Here is a 24,000-nt window from a genome sequence, read left to right as displayed (position 1 = left end):
AGTATTCAGCAGGCGGGGATTTAAAATCCCCGCCTGCTGAATGGGCTGCCTATAATTAGCTGAGCACGGTGACCAATCAGAGACAGCTCTCAGCTATTGAATGACAGCTGAGAGCTGCCTTTGATTGGTCCCTGCGCTCAGCCAATCAGAGGCAGCACTCACCCATTCATGTCGCATCCAGGGGTTTCACAAACACAGAACATGCATTCTGCGAACTGGTGTCCTATAATTTTCGCCGCAGGCGTTTTTTCACATGTAAAATTTACACACATGACTGCTTCCATTGAAAAGCATTGGTTCTATCTAGTGCAATTTTTTCGACATGTGGAAAAATGAACGTTAAAACGCCCGTGTGATTGGGCCCTTATGGAGTACTTTAAGACTGGGGAGAAGGGGTGTTGGTTAATTTCTGTGTGTTTATGGGAAACACTTAAAGGGGTTGCCAAACTTAATCTTTAAATTTTAAAATAAGTCCCCGATGAGCAAGTTTAATAAACAAGCTTATACTGCTCTCCTTTATCTCATTTATTGAAGGAATGATATTGCTAGGTTCTACTTGGTCCAATAAGAAAAGCATTTTCCCCCTTAGCTATCAAATCAACCAGTTAACCAAACTCAATTGACAATTGCACTCACTTCCACTAGCCACCCCCCCGCCTTACTCACCTCACTTAAGGTTAATGTACACAATTCCACACTTAGGCTGCATTCCCACAAACATATATCGGCTCGGTTTTCACGCCGAGCCGATATACGTCGTCCTCATCTGCAGGGGGGTGGGAATGGAAGAGCCAGGAGCAGGAACTGAACTCCCGCCCCCTCTCTGCCTCCTCTCCACCCCTCTGCACTATTTGCAATGAAAGGAGGTGGGACGGGGGCTGGGCTAAGGTCCGAGAATTAGCCCTGCCCCCGTTCCACCTCTCCCCATTGCAAATAGTGCAGAGGGGCGGAGAGGAGGCAGAGAGGGGGCGGGAGCTCATTTCCTGCTCCTGGCTCTTCCATCCCCCCCCCCCCCTGCAGATGAGGATGACGTATATCGGTTTGGTGTGAAAACCTAGCCGATATACGTTCATAGGAATGCAGCCTAAGCAAGACAATGGGCAAAATTAGCTTCCATGGGATCGTTGCTAGGCACAAGCAACTGCTGACCAAAATTAACACAAAGGCCTCTTACATTTGCTAAAAAAACATATAGATAAACCCCAAGACTTTTGGGATAATATTCTATATACTGCTGAGTCAAAGGTGAAATTGTTTAGAAGACATGAGTTCTGTTACATCTTGAGTAAAGCTAATACTGCAATCCATAATAAGAGTATCATACTGACAGTCAAACGTGGTGGTTGTGGGATGGTCTAGAGCTGCTTTGCTTCTGCATGATCTGGGTGACTTCTCATAATTGACAAAACCAGAAAATCCTGCTGGAGAATGTCAATTCGTGACTAAAAGGTCAAGTGCAGTTGGGTTTTGCAGCAGGACAATGATCCAAAGAACATAAGCAAGTCCACCTCTGAATGACTCAAAAGAAACAACATTAAAGGGAGTTGGTCATCAAAATTCTGCCCTCCAAACCACTGCAAACATGCTGTAGAGCACTTATACACATGCAGAAACATTTGTTGCATTTCACATTCTCTTCATGCCCAAGAAAGTAAATTTTAATCCAATATGCAAATAAGCTGCCAACTGCTCTGGGGGCATTCTCAATAGCACTTAGTGCTTTGTTTCTCACTGCATAGTGTCCTCCAGCAGATCCCCCTTTGCCCTGAGTGACAGCTATGCATAGATAAGCCCACCACAGAGAATCGCGGCAATCGCAGCATGCCACGATTTAAATCCCGCGAACAGAGAATCGCAATGATTCTCCGTTCATGGACACCGGTGCTGTGCTTTCCATAGCAACCCTCTGAAAAGCTTCACAGAGCGTGATCCATGGGTGTTTTATCGCCAGCAGATCATCGCCCGTGGACAGGCAGCCTATATGTTGGACTGTCTCTGAGGCTTCTCTGAGCAGCGCGTACCTTGGATCCTGTCAAGAGAGGTAGATTCCTAAGATCCTGTGGGACTTTCAAATACGGACAGACAAACAAGTACTGGCCAAACAATTAGACATTATGGTAATTGACAAGGCCAGAAGAGAGTGGTGGTGAAAGATGTAACGGTACCAAGCAATAGCAACATCAGGAAGGAGTATGAGAAGCTGGAGAAGTACCAGGGTCTGAAAGAACAACTAAAGAAGATGAAGGACAAAGTGTTCCCAGTGGTCATAGAAGCACTTGGGACTGTAACTCCTAAGCTGGAGAATGGTTCCAGCAAACCCCAGAAATAACATCTGAGCACTTTATCCAGAAGAGCGTAATACTAGGAACAGCCAAGATTCTGCACAGAACCTTCAAGCTCCCAGGCCACTAGTAGAGGACCCGAGGTTGAGGAAGACACATACCACCCATAGGGATGAGAAAAAGATATATATATATATATTTTTTTTTTATTATTATTTATTTTGTTTTACTGATGTATGTAATTATGTTTTTTGCTATCTATGTCCCCCATGACGTCATGTAACACCTCTGGGGGACATTAACGTGTTTTTTGGTTTTTTTTTACACTTTCCCACTGTAGCTGGGGCATCCATAGGAGCCCCACTTACAGGGGAAAACAACCCCTGTAGTGACATTAGTCACTGGAAGAGCTGGTCAGGGTCTAGTATGACCCTGTAGCTCTGATGCAGCAGGGAATCCTGGCGATCACGTGACTTTCCCGTCTCCCATAGTGGAAGTTACACTTCTACTTTCACTTTTGGAGTACACAGTGCTCATTGAGCGCTGTGTACTCAGGAAAGGAGAAAGCAAAAAAGGGTTAAAAACCCCTCCTGCCTTCTCCTCCGGGTTATCAGCTTAAATCTCCATCGTAATTTTACTATTGGCAGGGCTTTAAGCCCAGGTCCAAGTGCCGTATATTTACCGCGCTTGGTCCTTAATGGGTTAATCAATGTCATGAACTTTGTGGACTATGGTTTGGTTTAGACGTGTTATTTATGCACATAAACCACATCCCTCCACATACTTCCGCAATTTTATTTAGAGTCTTATGGATATATCATATTTCTTGCATGACTTTTAAGATGAGATTTTTGTAAGATGAGAGAGCATTAGTGCAATGTACTTTGTATTACATTGAAAACTGCAAAGCTAGCGGGTTCTTCAGCTCACTGTTTTATACTCGGCTCTCTTCTTCTGTTTCTTTATTCTATATCTGTTTTCCAATTTTCCTCTTATTCTCTTGCATATCAGATTCTCAATTTCAAAAAAAGATTATATGTTAATACAATAGATAAGCCATCACAGACAGGCCAGCAAATAAATAGTTGACCCACTGATTTGCAAATTAGTTTGGTCTTGGGCCAAAGTGGGTTTTGGAGTCCAAAAGATTGTTTGTTCGTCACATTGAAACCTGCTCATGAGTATATGGACTTTCCCAGAGGGACATTGCTTCCCCACAGTAGTCTCGTTAGCAACAGCTGCCTGAGAATGAACAGAAATTCTTAGGCGCCATACTAGGAACGATAGTTAGAAGTGAGCTGGAAAGAAACTGAAGTCAGAGCAAATGGATGTTCTTGTATTATGATTAAATAGAGGAAGCAACTATAAAATAGTGTGGAACAAGAGACAGAATCACGTAAATGAACAATGTGACTTCACAAATTTAAAGAAGCCACAGAGAGTAAATAGGGATGACTTGCATCCCATAATAGTAGCATTATTTATAGATGTGTTACATGGGTACTGGTGCATCTTGTCTCCACCGGAACTAGGGGTGGAGTAATGGGTTTGTCCTGGTGGAGTTAAAGGGAACGCACACAGCTTGCAATTGGCTACCTCAAATTCCTCCCCAGACGCAAGGTAAGACTTCTACCCATTGTTCTGCCATGTAGGCTCCCCGCTGGGCTGCTAGCCCCATTGTTGCTAGTGGCGCAGTGCCATATATCTCCCCTCCAGATCTCGCTGTCCCTTTGGTCGCTGGTCATCTCCCCTTCCGGCTCCCGTCAGTGTCCCTGGTGCTCTCCCTACTCCCCTCCCGGGTCTGGCGCTGTATTTCTTTCCCCCGCCCTCCCATTGCTGCAGCTGTAACATCATCTTCCCTGGGGGCTCCTGTTACTTTGCTGTTCTCCGCTATGAGTCTCCTGGGCGGGCTCCCATCCCTGTTGCAATCTCTCCATGGCCCTTCCCAGTACTTGTCACTGTCCCCAGCACTCTGCCTTCTCACCTCCCTGGTCCAGTGCTCTCATGCCTTCCCCCAGCACAGCTTAAGCCAGGCCCGCTGCCTCTCCCCGCCACTTGCCGTGTGCGGCAGCCAAACAGCAGCTGTGAGTCCGACTAACCCTAAAGACCCATTTAGACCCAACCATTCTTGCTCAAAAAACGATCAAAGACGTCTTTTGAGTGAAAATCGTTGGGTCTAACTGCATGGACATCATGCAGTTTTCATTAATGACCCATTCCTTGTTGTCTTATCGCTCACTGAGTTCTCAGTGGGATACCACTGAAACTACTGTTTCAGCTGGTATCCCTTTCAGAGAACACAGCATACCCTGCTCGGAGCACTCAGCTGTATACCAGCTGTGTGCTCCGTGAACACAGCAAGAGTATGCAGAAGACAGCGCTCCAGCTGAGTTCTGCATATCCCGCTCGGAGCACTCAGCTGTATACCAGCTGAGCGCTCCGAGAAGACAACAGCTGTATGCAGAAGACAGCGGTCCCGCTTGTCTTTTGCATACAGCGTGAGCCTTCATTTACACACTTATGCAAAGTGAACGCTCAAAACTGTCACTCAAACTGCCGTGTAAATGCACACATTGATTATCGCTCAAAAGATGTCTTTTGAGTGATAATCGTTGTGTCTAAATGGGCCTAAAGTCTAAGGGGGGTGGTGAGCACATGCCTAACACTAACCCTAAGCCTAAGGCGGGGGGCCTTAGTGAGGACATCCATAGCCTTAACACTAACCCTAACCTTAACCTGGAGGGGCATTATGTGGGTGTTTCCTGTCACTCTGGCTGGCCAACCCGTCTCTACCCCTAGTTCCGGTAAGATGCACCAGTATTTGTTACATGTTTGTTTGTTTTTTTTATAGAGAGAATCCTGATGCAGAGAGCTACATATTTTTCATAACTTTTTTATCAAATGATTTGATAGATATATTGCACTAATACTACTTCAGGAGCCAACTTGACATTTTTAATGGCCAACCATAAGACATTGATAGAAAACAGCATAAAATGTAAAGCGGCACTGATACATTTCTAGACACAGTGACTACTTGGATCTTCAGTTTTGTCCAGCTGTTATAATCATTCTTTGCAGAATAGTGAAGCTACGTACAGTGCATGCATACGTTACATTCTCATGTATCCGTGTGTTGCACTGTATTTATATCATTCTTTGTTAAAACAAGAATTAGATTACAATACTCTGTTTTATAACACTGCGTGATTTGTAGATCTGTACCAACAGCTGATTTAATCCGCTGACAACCATAACCACAAGCAGTGTACATATACACCTCTCTGACCTTCTCATACGAAATATTTCAAATATGTTAGCTTATGTTAGCTAAAAAAACGTAGTATTCATTCTTATCATGATCTTTGGAAGCGTCATTGTCTCCGTGTATCATTCTTCTAGCACTGCATTTTGATGCCCTCTAGTGGAAACATTAAAAAATTACTGAGAATTATTTATAAAAAAATATTTTTTAAAAAGTAAATATAATTCACAGATGCATAGGTGAAATTTTATGGGGCGTAACCTAAAGACCTATATGAGATATAGTGATCACGAATAGGGACTTTTTCCCAACTACAAGGCCTCTTTCACACAAGCGACAGCGATATCTCAGCAATAGTGGACTTGAAATGTTGTCCTGTAATTGTGTGACTGCAGAAACTGAATTGCTCAGGATTTTGAGAGCTTCAGACGAAGATTAGCAAATTGGAGTAATTATGGGTCAACAAATATCTTTCTGTAACAATCCCACCTGTCTTCCCAAATTCCATGGCCATTATATATGGTTACAAAGTTGTTCATCTGCAGTTTACAGCAGTCACTGGTTAACTATATATTAGAATTGCACAGTTGCTCAAAATCAATTGTAGACAGACTGTCTGGTGGAGACCTGCAACAATCAATGGAAGAGATATTGCTCTCTTAAAAAAATGAATTTAGCTTGGCACTAGGAATATCTCCACAATAGCAAGACAATGCAAAATATATTTGAAGTTTTACACAACCAGGCAGGAAAGCTATAGTCTGGATCTAATTTAATACTAATCTTTCATATTTCTGTCAATACGAAATATATTGTGGCTCATGAATATTAATGAGGCCCATTAAAATTAGGCTTACATTAAGGTATTAGGATGTTAAAGCATACCTACCTTTTCATTTGACTTTAAAGAATAAACTGCCATGTGTGCACACATGAAGAATAAAACTTTCTGGCTGTTATATGAATAGTAAAAGGGATTGTTCACCACTTTCCCTCTCTTCAGCCTTCATTCCTAATTCTAAATTTTCCTAAACTGATGGTGGAGTGTGGTGGCTATGATGTCTCCCATACACTGCATACATAGGACAGCACAATATCTTTTCCCTATCACTCTGCAGCACACCGTCATAAATAATAGCAGCACGAGGGACATTATACAGCAGTGTAGGTATGATTTCAGTAGCTGTTAGACATATATTATATCATCTATAATTAGCTTTAGCAGCACCTGCTTTCTTCCTGAAGCAGCACTTCTGTGTGAGTCTCTCTGCTTCTGTTTCCTTTCAGGCTCCAGGAGCTCCCTCCTCCATCCCTCTCATATACTTCTATGGGCAGCATGAGACAACAGCAAGCAAATCCCCACCTCCATTCCCTTTAATCCCTCTCAGTGTCTCCATTATTAGAATAATACTGCACATGACAACAGTCAGTGTCCAGCAAATGGAGTCTCTACTACAAAGTACTTTGGAGAAATTTTTTCAGTATAAAAACATTATGGTAGGTAAATAAAGTGTTAAGCATTTTAACTAGTTAGCACTTTGGCAATCACATAATCACAAATTTGTTGAAAAGTTTGTGAGCATTTAAAGGGGTTATCTAGGATTTGGGCAAAATTTACCGGGGTGGGGGGTATATATACATAGTTACAAAGTATGTAAGGCTGAAAAAAGACATACATACATCCAGTTCGGCCTATTATCCTGAAACGGCAAAAACACATGCCTCAGCACTCATACACTTTTAAACTCTGAGCAAATTTTCATAACCATTATATTAACTAACCACCTGAAAATGCAAGGTTCTTAGCACATATTTTGATCAAAACAAGTGGGCCCATCTACCACGTCCATGATACCTTCATTCATATGGGAACCTACTCTAAAATGACTCGCCTGTCTTTGGGCCTGAGCCTCCAATACATTGAGGGAAAGTAGGATCCAGGCTATACACTCTAAAAAAGGGACAGATGGAGAAATAGGGTACACAAGAAATATGGAGGCAGGCACTCCTCCACAAATGCAAATGCAACAAAAAATAAATTCAGTCAACACTTCTTACAAAAAAATTAAATGCGTAGGTACACGTAAGCATGGCTGCGATAATACAGTAGAAAAACACCTACCTCAGCACTCTTATCCATTTAATATCTGAATGAATTTGCATAACTATTATACTGTATTTACTAACCATATAAAAATGCAAGGCTTTTAGAGCATATTGTAATCAAAGCATGTGGACAACTGGGCATAACTATTAGGTCGTGCCTTACCTGTCTTTTCTGTAAACTAAATAACCACAATTGTAATGACCTCTCTGGTTATTGTAGTCCACTCATTCCATTTATTACTTTAGTTGCCCGTCTTTGAACCTGATATGTCCTTCTTGAGTACTGCAGCCCAAAACTGTACACGATATTCCATGTGTGGGCTGACCAGTAACTTGTAAAGAGGAAGAACAATGTTCTCATCATGTGCCCCTAGACCTCTTTTGATGCACTCCACTATCCTATTAGCTTTGGCAGCAGCTGCCTGAAACTGGTTGCTCCAATACAGTTTACAGTTAACTAAAATCCCCACGTCCTTTTCCATGTCAGTTTTACCCACTGTTTTGCCACTTAGAGTGTAATTGTGACATATATTTATTTCCTTACCCATGTGCATAACTTACATTTAGCAGTGTTAAACCTCATTTGCCACTTTTCCTTAAACCCCCAACTTATCCAGATCCATTTGCAACCATATATTGTTCTTGGCTGTGTTCATTACTTTACATAATTTTGTATCATCTGCAAATACTGATATTTTACAGCGCAATCCTTTTACAAACTCATTAATAAATATATTAAAAAGAATAGGGCCCAAAACAGACGCTGTGGTACCCCACTAGTAACGGTGACCCAATCAGAGTATGTACCATTTATAACCACCCTCTGCTTTCTATCACTGACCAGTTACTTACCCACTTACACACATTCTCACCCAGACGAAGCATCTCATTTTATATACCAACCTTTTATGCAGCACAGTATCAAACACTGTGGAATAGGCCAGATACACAAGATCCAGTGACTCTCCACGGTCCAGTCTAGAACTTACCTCCTCATAGCAGTTGATGAGATTGGTTTGACAGGAGTGACTCCTCATAAACCCAGACTGACACTTCCAGTATTAATCTTTTTACTATTTACATAATTGAAGAATATTTTAGAGTTAGGTTTACTGACTCTAGCAACGAGTCTCTCTGTCTCCACTTTTGCTGCTTTTATCTGCAATTTTTTCCTTACATGTTTTTAGTGCTTCTGCCTTGTCTTCTTGTTCTAGTAACTTAAATGTTTTCTTTTTGTTATTTATAGCCCCTTTTATTGCCCAGCTTAATTGAGCCACATTAGTTTTCTCCTATTCCTAACTGCTGTATGAACTGCTCATAGTGAGTATTTAAGATAGTTTAAAAATATTCCCATTTACTGTCTGTACTCCTATTTCTGAGTACATTGTCCCATCTCTAAGCCTGTTGAACTTTGCCTTCCTAAAGCTCCCCGGTAAAACTCCCTATTGAAAGACAAGGGGAAATTTATTATATTATGGTCACTATTTCCCAGGTGTCCCCCAACCTGAACCCCTGTTATTGTCAGGTCTGTTGTTCAGTATTAAGTCCAAAATGGCCATCCCTGTAGTTGGGTCCTGTACAAGTTGAAAAAGGTAATTATCATTAGTTGTTGGCAGAAACTAAATAACACCAACTCTGGTGCCACTTGTTAACCTCCCTAAACTCCTGCTGTCTTTCTGGTGTGGCATGTGGTACAGGTAGAATTTCAAAAAATACTACTTTGGAGGTCCTTGCCCTAAGCTTACGGCCTAATTCCCTGAAATCATTTTAAAGGACCTTCCACATGCTTTTAACTTTGTCATTGGTGCCAATTAGGGATGAGCGAACGTGTCCGTTACGGACACATCCGCACCCGGACACCGGCTTTGCCGAACACTGCAGTGTTCGCGCGTAAGTGTCCGGGTGCCGCCGGGGGGCGGGGAGATGCGCGGCGGCGCGGGCGGCAGTAGCGGGGAACAGGGGGGAGCCCTCTCTCTCTCCCTCTCCCCCCCACTCCCCGCCGCACCCCCCCGCGCTGCCACGGCGGCCCCCGAACTTTTTCGCCCGAACACTGAAGTGTTCGCAAAGTTCGGTGTTCGGGCGAAAAAGGGGCGGAGCCGAACGTGTTCGCTCATCTCTAGTGCCAATGTATACCATGATCCCTGGATCCTCACCAGCCCCTCCCAGTAATCTGTCAACTCGATTTACGATGTGTTAAACCGCGCACTAGGAAAACAACACACCGTTCAATGATTCCAGTCTGCCCTGTCTGTCCTCCTGACAATAGTCTCCCACTATCATGACCTCTGTAGCCTGCCCTGTGCTCCTATTCCCCTTCTTACTGGAGCAAACATCCCTCTACTGGTCTAAGGGCATTTCATGCTGCCGCAGTGCTACCCCTGTATGTCATTTCCCTCATTTGATGTGCTAAAACTTGCACACCTATGCCTTTCTGATATACTGCTTTTGTAGAGTTTCAGTATTTGGTGTTGAGTTTATTATTATAAGGGCATTATTCAAAATTATTTTGCTGATGGACTATCTGAAATATTTAAGCCTTTATATTTAGCGTATATTAGAATTACTATTCTTTTTTTATACCGTCTTTGTTTGGAGAAGGTGGAAAATCTAGAAAACAAAAATAAAGCTGTGAAAAATGTAAAACTGCCCAGCAGATGGTGCTCACGGACTTGCAGGCGAAAACACCTCCTTGACTTAGCAAGACGAATGTAGAACCCAGCATCATTTGCCTGGAACAAAATGTCTGTATCTGGTTTCAATTGCAAAACAACTGCTTGCGCATCTTACATGCTATGGCTGGTGGGATGCAGTTTACTATGCCATTCTCACGGATATGTGATTGTAAATTCAGTGTCATGGTCAGTCACGAATGAGGTGGAAGAAGAACTGGACAGCTCTTCCACTGAGGAAGCTTTACCAGCATTACTGGAAGACACGATCAGCATGTGGAAGCAGAGCTATCCAGCTTCAGCTTACAAGGAGGAAAGGGAGATGAAGTCCAGGCCAGGGCCTGATGTGTCTAAACAGATGATCTCACCATCCAGGATGTTCTCCTACAAGAGAGAGAGCAGCACAGTCACCGAGAGCCCCTCTTCTCTAGCTGCCCTCCAGCACAAGCTGCTCACAAATGCCAGAATATTAGCCCACAGAAGCAAATGGGGGACCCTGTCAACTCTTTTCACCCAGGAGAATGTAAGTGCTTTGTGTCTGCAATGTGCAGTTACATTCATACATTGCTGATGGACAGCTTTTCATTGTCTTGCTCTACATCTGCCCTTCGTTTTATACATTGCATGGTGATTTGCTACCGTTTAATGGTCCTTTAAAGATACACAGATACTGTTGTACTCCAGTATATGTTCGGGGATCAATTATTTTATCTCAGATTAATTTATTTTACCTTTTTATTTTACTTTCAAAATATTTCTCAGCAAACCGCTGATGTTTAAGCCTAGATGAGAGAGTGCATTTTTTGGTATTCCAAAAAAAAAAGCATATAACAATTACGAGACACCAAATTCTGAGCTTTACAGGAGTTATTTACTGTAAGAAAAGCAAATGTGTAAGTATATTTCACTAGGGTTATTGAAGACTGTGCTAAGATAAGAGGCAGTCCAGTTTGAGGCATTCACTAAAATGTTTCAATTCTGTTTCTTTTGTATTGCAAACTAATGCAAAGTTGTCTATTTTGAAACAAACATTCAAGAAATAGGCTGAAAGCATGTTTAGCACAAATGCTTATGTATGGTGTAAAATGTAGCTGCATCGAATAGGCATATGGTCTCAGGGCCCTCCGCACACTAGCATATTTTGGGCTGTGTGCGGAAGGCCAACAGAATAGCACATGGACCAATATAGGCCTATGAGGACATAAACACTGACAGATTTTCAGTCCACTTGACAGTTTATTGACAAGACATTGGAAATGTCAAGGTGATGCTTCTGCATAAATCAGACAGCAAACGGACTCACCTCTTAGACGCAAGTCGCACACACAGGTAGTGTGCAATTATCACCTATAGTACTAGTACATTTGTTATCTCTGATATGTTATTTTCTTATAGTACATTTTTGTTATTCTATTTTCCCTACATGATTATAGGGGCAGCCATGTTGTCTGAGCTGGAGTTCTACATATTTACTTTACAGCATTGCATGCACATAGAAAACTTCAATCAGAAAATTTTGACTTATGTGGAAATGTTTTGTGAGCATAATATGTAAGATAACGGGCACTATTTTTGTTGGTTTTTTTTGTTACCATTAAACATGCTAGAAAATGAATAACTGTAAGGCCGGGCTCACACGAGCGTAATTTCATGGAAGCACATTGATTTTCATTGATCCATTCACATTGGCGAGTATTCATTGTGTGTTATAAATGTGCAAAAAAGAATGCAGCACCTTTTATTTTGCTGCGTATTACACGCAATAGAGGCCAGTGTTCTCTACGTGCGCAAAATTAATGCCGTACATATGCAACATGCGACAAGCGGGAAGAGTGCAGATTTTAAGATGTGGCTGATGAGCCGTGTTATGGTGGCGGTGAGCGCAGAACACTCTTTGTAATCTTACGCACCATTGAAGGTATTCAACAGGATCTGGACAACTAATGGAATTAGAAACTAAAGAGTGGCAACAGCACGCAAAATACATTTACTATCAGAAGTATACATACATATAATTAATACTCTAACCACATTAAATAATGCAAGGTTCTTGGTATATCATTTGATCAAATCATATCGGTCCATCTACCAGCGTCCAGGTGACCAAGCTTTCAGATGGGCCCGCTAATACTAGGTGGTTTTATGATTTGATCAAATTATATACCAAGAACCTTGCATTATTTAATGTTGTTGCTCCTCTCTGGTTTTAGCTTCTATTGTATGTTGCAGACATGGTTTAATGTGCAACTATAGATTTCTATTGGGAAGTGCTGACCTTTTTCTACAAATATTGTGGAGTTTTGGCTGCTTTCATCTGGTCGTGCACGCCTGCCGCCCATTTACCTTCTGTCCCTCTTATTGGACCACATAAATGGCATCCTACCTTCCCTGGTTTTATTTGTAGGCTTAGTCCCAAGAGAGGAGCATTCTGAGAGGCAGGTTGAGATTAAATCACCTGGTATTAGCATTAGGACCCATCTGAAAGCTTGGTCACCTTGACGTTGGTAGATGGTTAGAGTATTTATTATAAGTATGTATACTTCTGATAATAAACAGTAGCAACATGAATGACATTATACTGCATTAATGAGTAGCCTAGCTGTGAATACCACACTGGTGTAAAGGCCCATTTACACGCAACGATTATTGCTCAAAATTCGTTCAAAAGCCATAGTTTGAGCGATAATCATTGTGTGCAAATACTCTCATCTTTCACTCTTCGACTGAACGATGATTTTTAGGTGAGCATAAAATCCATCGTTCAGCCGGAGAGAAGATAACACAGACCGCATACTATGCTTCCTGTCCATGGTGCTGTATTGTCAATGGGAGCGCTGATTACATTGCATAACAAAGGAGCTGAATGCAGAGAACAGACCACCTATTTACCGGCTCATTTACATGCAAATGAAGGTGATAAGCTGCTAATGGACATTAGTGTCCATTAGCAGTTTATGCAAAATAATAGCTCAAAACTCAATAGCTCAATCTTTTGAATGATTATCTTTGCTTGTAAATAGGCCTTAGACAATAAAAAAATACTTACTAGAGCGTTGAGAAGCAGGGTCTCTGCCTTGTCTCTGTGTGTGTTTCTCTCTCCTACATCTGCTTTCTCCTCCCTCTTCTCTCTCTCTCTCTTTATACTTCTATGGACAAAAGTAATCTGAATTTGTACAGTGAAGAGTTAAGAAAGCAGTGAGTGTGTGTGTGTTTGTGTGATAGCCTGATAAGTGGAGAAAGTAGCATTTTTCGCTAAGACCCATTACAAAGTTGCTTATATGTGTTTGTACTATTGATTTAGGAAAAGTTGTTTGTAATCAAAGGTACAATTCAGCAAGCAAATACTTTAAAGCAGATGTAATATTTCTGTGAAATATGTTGTATGTGTCACCTTCTTTTGTCCTCTTCTTAGATACAAGGAATGCCTTTTGGGCAAGTTCTGTTAACCAGTGATGGCCCTATGGATAACAGTACTGGAGTGCCATACTTTTATATTACTCCAAAGTCAAACTTCATTACAGATTTGATGAAGAATCCAGTTGTATCTTTCACTTTTGCAGATCCAGATGGTGATATTTGCAGGTAACAAAAGAAAAATAGGAAGTGACATTTACACAAGGCATTGCTGTCTAGTACCCAGTGAGGTCCTGATGTTAAGTGCTGGGCTCTTCTGTAAAATACAGGATGCACCATGCTGTACCAGAATGTGAAATCTATATATGTAGATTAGTCCTACCCCTATATAATAATAAATACAGGGACTAAATATTTCCACAATACCAAAACCATCACTATTACGTGACTGCGCAAAACCACCATACTCTGACTGGATGACACCACCATACTGTAAGTTGTTGAAAGATAAAGTAGCACAGGAATGACTATACACAGTGCAAGTCCAAGGAAGGGCTCACTCACATGGGCAGATTTTGCCTGCAAATTACGAGCGTATTTTTTATATACTTAAAGCCTATTGATTTCACACGTGTGAAAAAAACACAGCATGACTTATTTCAGTGCATATAATATACATAATATGCACTATTATAGGCTATGGAGATTTAACATATGCAGCAAATTAACATGTTCATGCGTATTTGCTGTGTTATAATATGTAGCATGATGGGACATTCCACGTGAAAAAATACACTCAAGTGAACAAACCGATTGAAATCAATGGTTTCTATTCACTGCGTATTACACTGTGCATATAAGCTTGTATGAATGAGCCATGACTCACTTGATCATAGATTCCTATGATGATCTGAGCTCGGGTTAGTAAATCCACATTTAGATTGGAACACATTTCTGTTATGCACCCGCAATAGGCTTATGTGAAACTGATCTAATGGAGTTGGTATCTAATGGAGGGGTATCATCACTCCTTAAGGAGAGCACCTAGAAGGTGAGTGAGGAGACTTATAAGACCATCCATGCTCCTCTGGGAAATATATGCAAATAAGGAAGACCTGTATAAAGAGTCAGACATGGATTTGCAGGAATGCTGCCATACAATAGGTGGCGCTGCAGAGCTATTGCTCCATCTTCCTTATTTGCGTATATTTCCCAGAGGAATATAAATGGCCTTATAATTCTCCGAACTCACTTTCTAGGTGCTCTCCTTAAGGAGTGATGTTACTCCTCTCGACCCACATCATAGGCCTCTCACCAGCCAAACCAGAATTCTACTGCACACTGATGGGGGCAAATCCCGCCAAAACAGCTGTCTGTGTATGGATTCTGGCTTGGTTTTCAATTTCCAATCATTATTACAAAGACCTGTATAAAGGGTCGGAAAATGATTTGCAGCAATGCTGCCATTCAATAGGTGGCGCTGCAATGGTGTGGTTCCGTCTTCCTTATTTGGTCTAATGGAGAGACACCTTTACCTTGTATTTGTTAGAATTGTTCAAAAACATTTACAAAAATAGCATTATTTTCTAGAGTATAGAAAAAACTGTTAAGGTATTAATTTTATATTTAAGAAATGAAATAAGACTTTTGCTGTTACTATCTTTACAGAGAGACTACCACAGATCCACAGGATCCACAGTGTGCTGCACTAACACTGATAGGCCAAATGGTGAATGTACAACCAGAGGGAGCAGATTTTGCCAAGAAAGCACTGTATTCCAGGTACTAAGTTTGTGTTAACATAAAATAATGAATACTGTATGGCCAGGCTAGCTTAAAGGGGTTGTCTGGTTATTTGGGCGTGTTTGACCCCCGTCGATCAGCTAATTTTTGGTGCTGCTGTCAGCATTGAATTCCATGGGAGCTGTTTGTTCAGTATCAAACCAGGCTGCGGCAATGTTATCAGCGGTACCTGCTTCCAGCGCTGACCACATTGACAGCAGCACTGGGAATCAGCTGATCAGTTGGGATCCTGAGCGGCGGACCCTCGCTGATCATCTATTGATAACTATCCCGAGGATAGGTAATCAGTAGAAAAAATGTTCAAAGTCCCAGACAATCCCTGTAAAGAGGATTTCCAGCCATAGGGAAAACTGTACAATGATTAATAAACTGGTAGTTAGAGCAATGGCCAAAGTGTCGCAATAAGGGCAGGAAACACCAGAATCAGAGTACGATGTGGACACCAGGCTTGCAAAACATATATACTTTTATTCCAACAAAGAATTGTAAGGCCGCTCTCACACAGACAATAGCATGTAAACGCAATGTTTTTACTAGGGCAGAGCTGCTTTGTACAGCGTTCAGTGCGAGCGTTTGTCTGCGTTGATAAGTGCACTTTTAGCGCAGTATCAACGTAGGCAAAGAAAGACGATGATGTCACCACCTTCACTTTTCCTCCCAGGCGCATAGAACACTGCATTCAGAAAAGCAGTATAAGGCCTTAGTCAGATGGGCGTTTTTTGCCGCGATTTGCACATGCACATGCGTCCGGCGATTTTATAAAACCATTGCTTTGCAATGGTATCGGACACATGAGCGCTTTTTATGCGCTCGTCCGATAAATTATAGGACAGAAATCGCAGATCGCACCTATCTGCGATCAGCGATTCCTGTTCTCTTCTCTATATGCGCTCAATGGGGCCGGCGGCAGCAGCGCCGACCCCATTGAGAACATATAGAAGACAAATCATTCTTCTCTGCCACAGCTGTAACAGCTGTGGCAGAGAAGAACAATGTTTGCCCATTGAATTCAATGGAGCCGGCAATACAGCCGCCTCCATTGAAAGCAATGGGCTGCCGGCGAGCGCAGGATGAATTGTCGGGAAGGGCTTAAATATATAAGCCCTTCCCTGCAATTCATCCAGAAAAGTGTTAAAATAAAAAATATATACATACTCACCTGCTCCCGGCAGCCGGAGTTCCGTGCGGCCGTACTGCAGTGGGTGTGAAGGGGGTGTGAGTCAGACCTGTCCCCTGATTGGCTCAGCGCTGAGCCAATCAGGGGGCAGGTCTGACTCACACCCCCTTCACACCCACTGCAGGCCGGTCGCGCGGAACTCCGGCTGCCGGGAGCAGGTAAGTATATATATATTCTTTATTTTAACACTTTTCTGGATGAATTGCAGGGAAGGGCTTATATATTTAAGCCCTTCCCGACAATTCATCCCACACTCGCCCGCAGCGCATTGCTTTCAATGGAGCAGGCTGTATTGCCGCTCCATTGAATGCAATGCGCTGGACAGCTCCGGCCCGTTTCTAATGAAACGCGGCTAGGAGCAGATTTTCGGGCAATTTTCGGGCACCGGTCACGCGATTTGCGGATGCGCATCCGTCATGCGATCCGCAAATCATGCGAAAAAACGCCCGTCTGACTAAGGCCTTATGCTGTAAACCACGTTCTACTATGTTTTTGACAGTGTTAAAAACGCTTCCCATTGATTACAATGGGCAATGCATCACATTGAAAAACACGTAAACGCCCTAAAATAGAGCAGACAATGCTCAAAAAATGCGGCCCATAGGGAAGCATGGGAGTCTGCACCTCAATTAAAGCATGTGGATTTGTTTTGCGAATCTTTGGGTCCGGAAAACAAATCGTAACATGCTCCATTGTAGTGCGGATTCCGTTCGGACAGCTTTCTCTTAAAGTCAAGGGAAGCCATCCGATCCACGGCCCCATCTGCAGTTGACACTGTGGACGGGCCGTGGATTCCATGGGAAAGCAGGAGTTTGAAGAATAAACAAACTGTACTGTGCATGAGCGCCAGACGGCACTTCTGCACCCAACTGCAATACAGAAAAAAGAAGACCCAGACAAGTATCAGGTTCACCAGCCGCAGGTAGAGTAGGATTTCGCTGTGGGTTGACCTGCCAATGGACATGAGCCCTTTGCCACTTGCTACCTAGCTGAACAATGTGGTTGTATTTACATGGGCAGGAAACTCTTGCGAGTTCCATCTGATGCCATATGGACAGAACTCACATGAGTAAAGAACCCATCATTTTCCATTGGTTTATACATATGGGGAATTTTTTACTCCAGCCATGAATCTGAGATAAAAAAATCATAGCATATCCTATTTTTGGGGATTCTGTTCAAGAATCGCCCACTATTTCCGGTAGGAGATTTTTTAAAAAGGACACATTGTACCTGCATGCCATGTGTGTGTTTTTTTCAATTTAAGTAATAGAACAACATACAATTTTTTTCATGCGTTTCATCATTTTCAAAGCCAAAACGCATCACACTCCCAGGTTGAAGCTGTATTTACACGAGTGAGTGCGATATAGGTCAGAGAAAATTGGGCCTACATCGCACTCATTTAACCTGTGATTTGTCTGCAATTGCGATACATTTTAGTTTTAAAAGCGAATTGCATCATATTGCAGTATGTGCAATTTTCACATATGAAAAAACTTCATATTGTTCTAGTACTTTAAAGGGGTTGTCCCGAGGCAGCAAGTGGGTCTATACACTTCTGTATGGCCATAATAATGCACTTTGTAATGTACATTGTGCATTAATTATGAGCCATACAGAAGTTATAAAAAGTTTTATACTTACCTGCTCCGTTGCTAGCGTCCTCGTCTCCATGGTGCCGACTAATTTTTGGCCTCCGATGGCCAAATTAGCCGCGCTTGCGCAGTCCGGGTCTTCAGCAGTCTTCTATGGAGCCGCTCGTGCCAGAGAGCGGCTCCGTGTAGCTCCGCCCCGTCACGTGCCGATTCCAGCCAATCAGGAGGCTGGAATCGGCAGTGGACCGCACAGAAGAGCTGCGGTCCACGAAGACGGAGGATCCCGGCGGCCATCTTCAGCAGGTGAGTATGAAGACGCCGGACCGCCGGGATTCAGGTAAGCGCTGTGCGGGTGGTTTTTTTAACCCCTGCATCGGGGTTGTCTCGCGCCGAATGGGGGGGGGGGTTAAAAAAAAAAAACCCGTTTCGGCGCGGGACATCTCCTTTAAGGCTAATTTCACACAGGCGAGCGTAATGTGGGGTCTTGAATCCCGCTTCCATATCGCGCTCCCTTACCATGTGAAATACCCAGGAATGTGAGCCATTTTCATGGCAAAATAGCCTTGCGTCACTTCGGGGAAGAAGTGATCCTCCGCCGCGGTTGTCACAGATCGTGGAATTTCTACCATTGCTTTCAATTGGAGACCTTGCGATGCAGTCGCCAGCCCCATTGAAAACAATGGGCGCTGGGATGCAAAAGCACTCAACAAGATTGAATATACTGCAATGTAATGCCATGCAGGAAAACATCGCTCATGTATTAGACCTCATTCATAAAAATGGGGTTAAAATTTGTGCGAGATTTGTGCATCTCAAAATGCACAAATATCGCATGAATTTTATCACCCGTGTGAAGGCAGCCTAAATGGAAAAAAAACATTGCACACACATGCAAATCACATGTGAGTGCGATGCATTTATCCCATATCCTTAGAAAATAATCAGCAAGTCTTGAACAGAATCACCCAAAAATAGAACATGCTGCAATTTTTCTACATTGAACTCTCAGAGAGAAATCGGACATGTGTATAAACACATTAAAAATAATGGTTTATTTGCTCGTGCAAGTTCCATCCATATCGCATCAGATGGAACTCACACGAGTTTCTCGTCCGTGTAAATACAGCCTAAATGAATGCGATATTGGTCCGATTTTCTCAGACCTATATCACCCTCGCACTGTGTAAATACAACCCACAAAAAAATGCTTGTTTCTTTTCTCTGCTTTCTGTGTTAGAAAAAAACAGCGTCCACATGTGTAATGCAAGTGTGGGATGCCATAATCAGCCCACTCATAAGGCCTCATTCAGACGAGCGTGTTTATGTGTGTACATAGGTGCGCACAAAACCCCGCGTCTATTTAGAACCATTGGTTCCCTATGGTGTGTTCACATGTCCGTGTTTTACAGGCGGCAAACGCACGTACCTGCAAAACATAGGACATGCATGAACCATAGGTCCGTGCTGTGCATCAATATTCCCCTTGCCACTGAATACTGTGACAACACTATCACAGTATTTAGTAATGATGGCAATCCCCGTGAGAAGTAAAAAATCCCCTGCCAGAGCTGTGGCAGAGGATCACGATATTCTGCCAATGATTTCAATCGGGCCGCCACTGCTGCCAGCGGACACATTTAAAGCAATAGGATGCTGGCACCCCCACAGTGATTTTCGGGGAAGGGCTTTAAATATAAAAATATATATACTCACCTCTCCGCCACTGCCGGGGCTCAGGTGCGTCTAGCCGCTTGGGTCCCGGCACTGTAATGAAGTTCTTTCATTGAATTCAATGAATGGCCGAGCACTGCCTGTGATTGGCTGAGTGCTGTGACCAATCACAGGCAGCACCCAGCTGTCATTCAATGAATGGCTGAGTGCTGCCTGTGATTGGTTGAGCACTCAGCGAATTAGACGCAGCCCTTTCAGCAGGCGAGGATTTTAAATCCCCGCCTGCTGAAAGAACTTCACTACAGCGACGGGGACCAAGCAGAGAAGGCGCACCGAGCCCCGACAGTGCCGGAGAAGTGAGTATTTTTTTTTTTTATATATTTTACACGAGCTAGGGATGATTTTCAGGTAAAGGCTTATATTTAAAGCCCTTCCCTAAAAATCACTGCAGGAGTTGCCAGCAGACCATTGCTTTCAATGGGGCCACCGGCAGCAGCTGCGGCCCCATTGAAAACAATGCTGCACGGACCTGCATTCACACGTGTTTGTGCACGTACGTGGGCGCGCCGGTTTTGTGCGCACCTATGTATGCACCAGCGCACACTCGTGTGAATGAGTCCTTAGGGTGAGGGAGAGGGATGACATGCAATGTAAGAGAGCTAGAGAGTTAAATTAAAAATCTGCTTGCATTGTGACAAATTTGTTACATTTCTCGGCTATTTATTGTTTAACATTTCAATTCTGACCTTGTTAACCAAGGCCGAAACCTGGAAAAATCTTTGCCCTTGACGTATTCTCTAACCCAAACAAAAAATAGTCATTTCTATCCTCTATCTTTCACAGGCATCCTGTTATGAGAAAGTGGTCTCAGAGTTACAATTGCATCCTAATGAAGATAAACATAGAGCACATCTATGTAACAGACTGTTATGGAGGTGTGTATGGCCTCCCACTGGAAGATTATTACAAAGTGAATCCAAAATGAGACGGAACGTTTTTCTTCCTCACTTTTACATAGCATGACCATACACTTGACACAGTCTATAACATGGCAACAGAAAGCCTGACATCTACCTACTTACCAAGAGTGTTATTGCATTTAAGCAGTCGCTGTCTGCCTCTGTTACAGATAATAACTGTAAATGTGCTTCACAAGGTACATCAGATGTGTGTACTCAGATATGTGCTAAAACCTTTGAATTCTAACATGAACAAAAATAGTATTTGTCATAATCATCTGTTAAGGCAAAAATGCTCAAAGTCTATACATGGCAGTAAAATGTAAAATATCCAGTATGAGAATCTATGGTCACCTAAATACCTGATGGCAGGTGAGGCCTGTTCTATCGTGTAAATGTAACATTTTTATATAAAACTCATTTGTCGTTGATTGCATTTTTTATATGGGCATAAAAATTATCATTGAAGTCATTACTGTTCTGTATTAAATTAAATCCAATAGGAACGAAATGCAGTTGCATACAGTCAGTGAGGGACCTTTCACATCTGTGTCTGGGCTCAGTTGGGGCTTTCCTTCCCTGTGCTCTGTTTTTGGAGCAGAGTAATGGAATTAAAAGGATAAAAAAAATCTTTTTTTTTCCACCGTTGATTTCAATAGGGTTTCAGAAAAATAGAAAGCAAATAGAAAGGTTTCAGTTTGCTTCTGTTTTGTTAGGTTTCTGGTTTTCGGGTGGAAAAAAAGTGCTGCACACTGCGCTATTTTTCTGTTAAAAAAGGAAACTAGCAGAACAGAAGCAAACAGAAATCTTTCCGATTGCTTTCTACTTTTTGGAAACCCCATGGTGAAAAAAAGGATCGTTTTTTTCCCTTTTAATTCCATTTCTTTGCTGCAAAAGAAAGGAAAGCCCAAACGGAGCCCAGACACAGGTGAGTTAGGGCCCTTAATCTGAAATTATATGTAAATGTCTTCTTCTACATGGGCAAGAGAATTAATGGAATCCATTATAAAAATATAATTTTTGTAAAAGTTCAATATTTTATTTAACAAAGGGCACAATATACGTGTTGTCTCTCAAAGTTTTTTTCACACTCCACTTGTTGCCCCATCTATAAAGAGTGGGCATTCTAAACAAGCAGCATCCTTCACATGACCACTTAATGCACTCTACAGCCGCCTGGCATAACATTCTAAGATCTCTTCTGTACAGTGCTTCTTGTTCAATACACTTCCCTGAAATCAACTTGAACATATACAGCCAGTTGGCACAATAAAATAATAACTATGTATATTAGCTAAGTGATGACCACAGAGACAAAATTTAGCTCTCAATCCATGCAAGAAGTGCCTCCTAGAACTTTAAAAGGTGGGTAAACAGAGTATAAGCCCTCTCAGTGCTCAATGGCAAAATGGGTGCTGTATTATGACAAAAGCAAAGATTACCTTTAGATTGTCTGCACTTTTCCGCAGTATCCAAATGATTATCATCACAACATAGAGGAGCATCAAATGAAGCTCTGTTCACATTTGAACAACTCCAACTGAATACATTTAAATTAATGGGGTCTGTTGGTAACAGTGCAGATCTGTTGAAAAATAGATGTGTCAGTAACAAAGATGCTAGTGTGAAGAGAGCCTAGTGCTCTTTAGATCATCCATTAAGTATGTTGTTGAAAATGAAGAAAATTTAAATATATACAAACTCAAAACTGCCTTGTTTAGACAGCAACATTTCCAATGCCAAGTAAAATGATGCAACTACCCAAAGCGTGTTGTTTTGTGAATGTGATTGATTGTAAAGAATACACATGAATGTAACATGTTTTCAGATCTACAGTACATAGAAAACACAGAACCTCTTTGTTCACTTGGATACTTAGTGATCTTATGAAGGTCACTTTCACATAACAGTATTGTGGTCATTTGGAAGCCAAGACTAGAGGTGGGTAGAAAGCTCACCAGAAATAAAAATGATACGGACCAAAATACTGCTGTCTGAAAGTAGCCAAAAGTATTCAAGGTACCTAACAACTGCAGTGTTAGAATATGCATAACCAAAGCACCAAACCAAAACATATGCTGGTCTAATTGGCCCTACACCCATTCTTTGGGCAATATGTTATTATGAGAAACAAGGATTCTTGGAAAAGCTGGTAAGGATTTAAGGTTTTTCTTTGAGAGTATAAATCTGCTACCGACACACGGATGAGTGGAATATCAGGCTGTGAAACACGGCACGATATCATCCTTGTGAATGAGCGATTTACCCATGGATGTGAGGTGTTTTTCATTCAAAAATGAATCGCATCTGTGAAGTTCCGTTCCTCTAGCGTGAGTTTCACACACAATAGAGGATTGGAAGTATTTCTCGTTGAATTCAATGGGAAATCGCACTTGCGTGCACATCACACAGCATGCGGGAACCATGCGAGGCATTAAAGGTCCCATTGAAATCAATGGACAATGGATTCTGAGGAACGAGAAAAGTTTGAAAAGTTATGACTCCATTCAAAAGAATGGGGTTCATATTCACGCGAGATTTGTGCGTCTCACAACTCACAAATCTTGCTCAATTTTTTCAGCCGTGTGAGACCAAACTTTAAGCAAACTTGTCACATGCAGTCTTACATGAAGGCAATATGTCACAGAGAAGGAGGAACTGAGTAGGTTTATACAGTATATAGTTTTGTGGGGAAAGATGCTGCATAATGTAATATAAATCCCTGCTGCCCCTTAACATGGGAGTCGAGTCATGGCCGTAACTATAGGGGATGCAGGGGATGCATAAGGCCTCTCTTCTCCATATAGGGAGCCCAGTACTATGAATAAAGCATTGTAGTTGGGGGCCCTGTTACAGATTTTTGATTGGGGCCCAGAAGCTTCAAGCTATGCCTCTGAGTCGAGTAGATGATCCTGCAAGTGATTGATAGCTATTTATGTGTCAGTGAGTGAGAATGCCCACTGGACCAAGCAGGAATTTAATCAATAATTTGCAAGTTATATTGAAACCTTTCCCACAGATATATATATCAATCAGCCTTGGTCCTTCTGCACTATGAAGCCCAAAAGTACAGTAGTATGTAAAACCAACAGCAGCATTTCCCCTTGATATAGTAA

At 42.2% G+C, this 24,000-nt stretch overlaps 1 protein-coding gene across 1 annotated transcript; it reads left to right on the top strand.

Moving 5' to 3' along the window:
• The first annotated feature begins 10,356 nt into the window (after positions 1 to 10,356).
• On the top strand, positions 10,357 to 23,035 carry CREG2 (cellular repressor of E1A stimulated genes 2). Its single transcript, XM_066577743.1, has 4 exons — positions 10,357 to 10,845; positions 13,735 to 13,904; positions 15,345 to 15,458; positions 20,769 to 23,035. Exons 1-4 carry the CDS (start codon positions 10,393 to 10,395, stop codon positions 20,908 to 20,910), a joined length of 879 nt encoding a protein of 292 aa, XP_066433840.1. The 5' UTR covers positions 10,357 to 10,392; the 3' UTR covers positions 20,911 to 23,035.
• The last annotated feature ends 965 nt before the right edge of the window (positions 23,036 to 24,000 follow it).

This window comes from Eleutherodactylus coqui, chromosome 1 (assembly GCF_035609145.1).
Source record: "Eleutherodactylus coqui strain aEleCoq1 chromosome 1, aEleCoq1.hap1, whole genome shotgun sequence".
Classification (NCBI taxonomy): Eukaryota; Metazoa; Chordata; class Amphibia; order Anura; family Eleutherodactylidae; genus Eleutherodactylus; species Eleutherodactylus coqui.
This window is presented reverse-complemented; position numbering and strand designations above follow the sequence as displayed.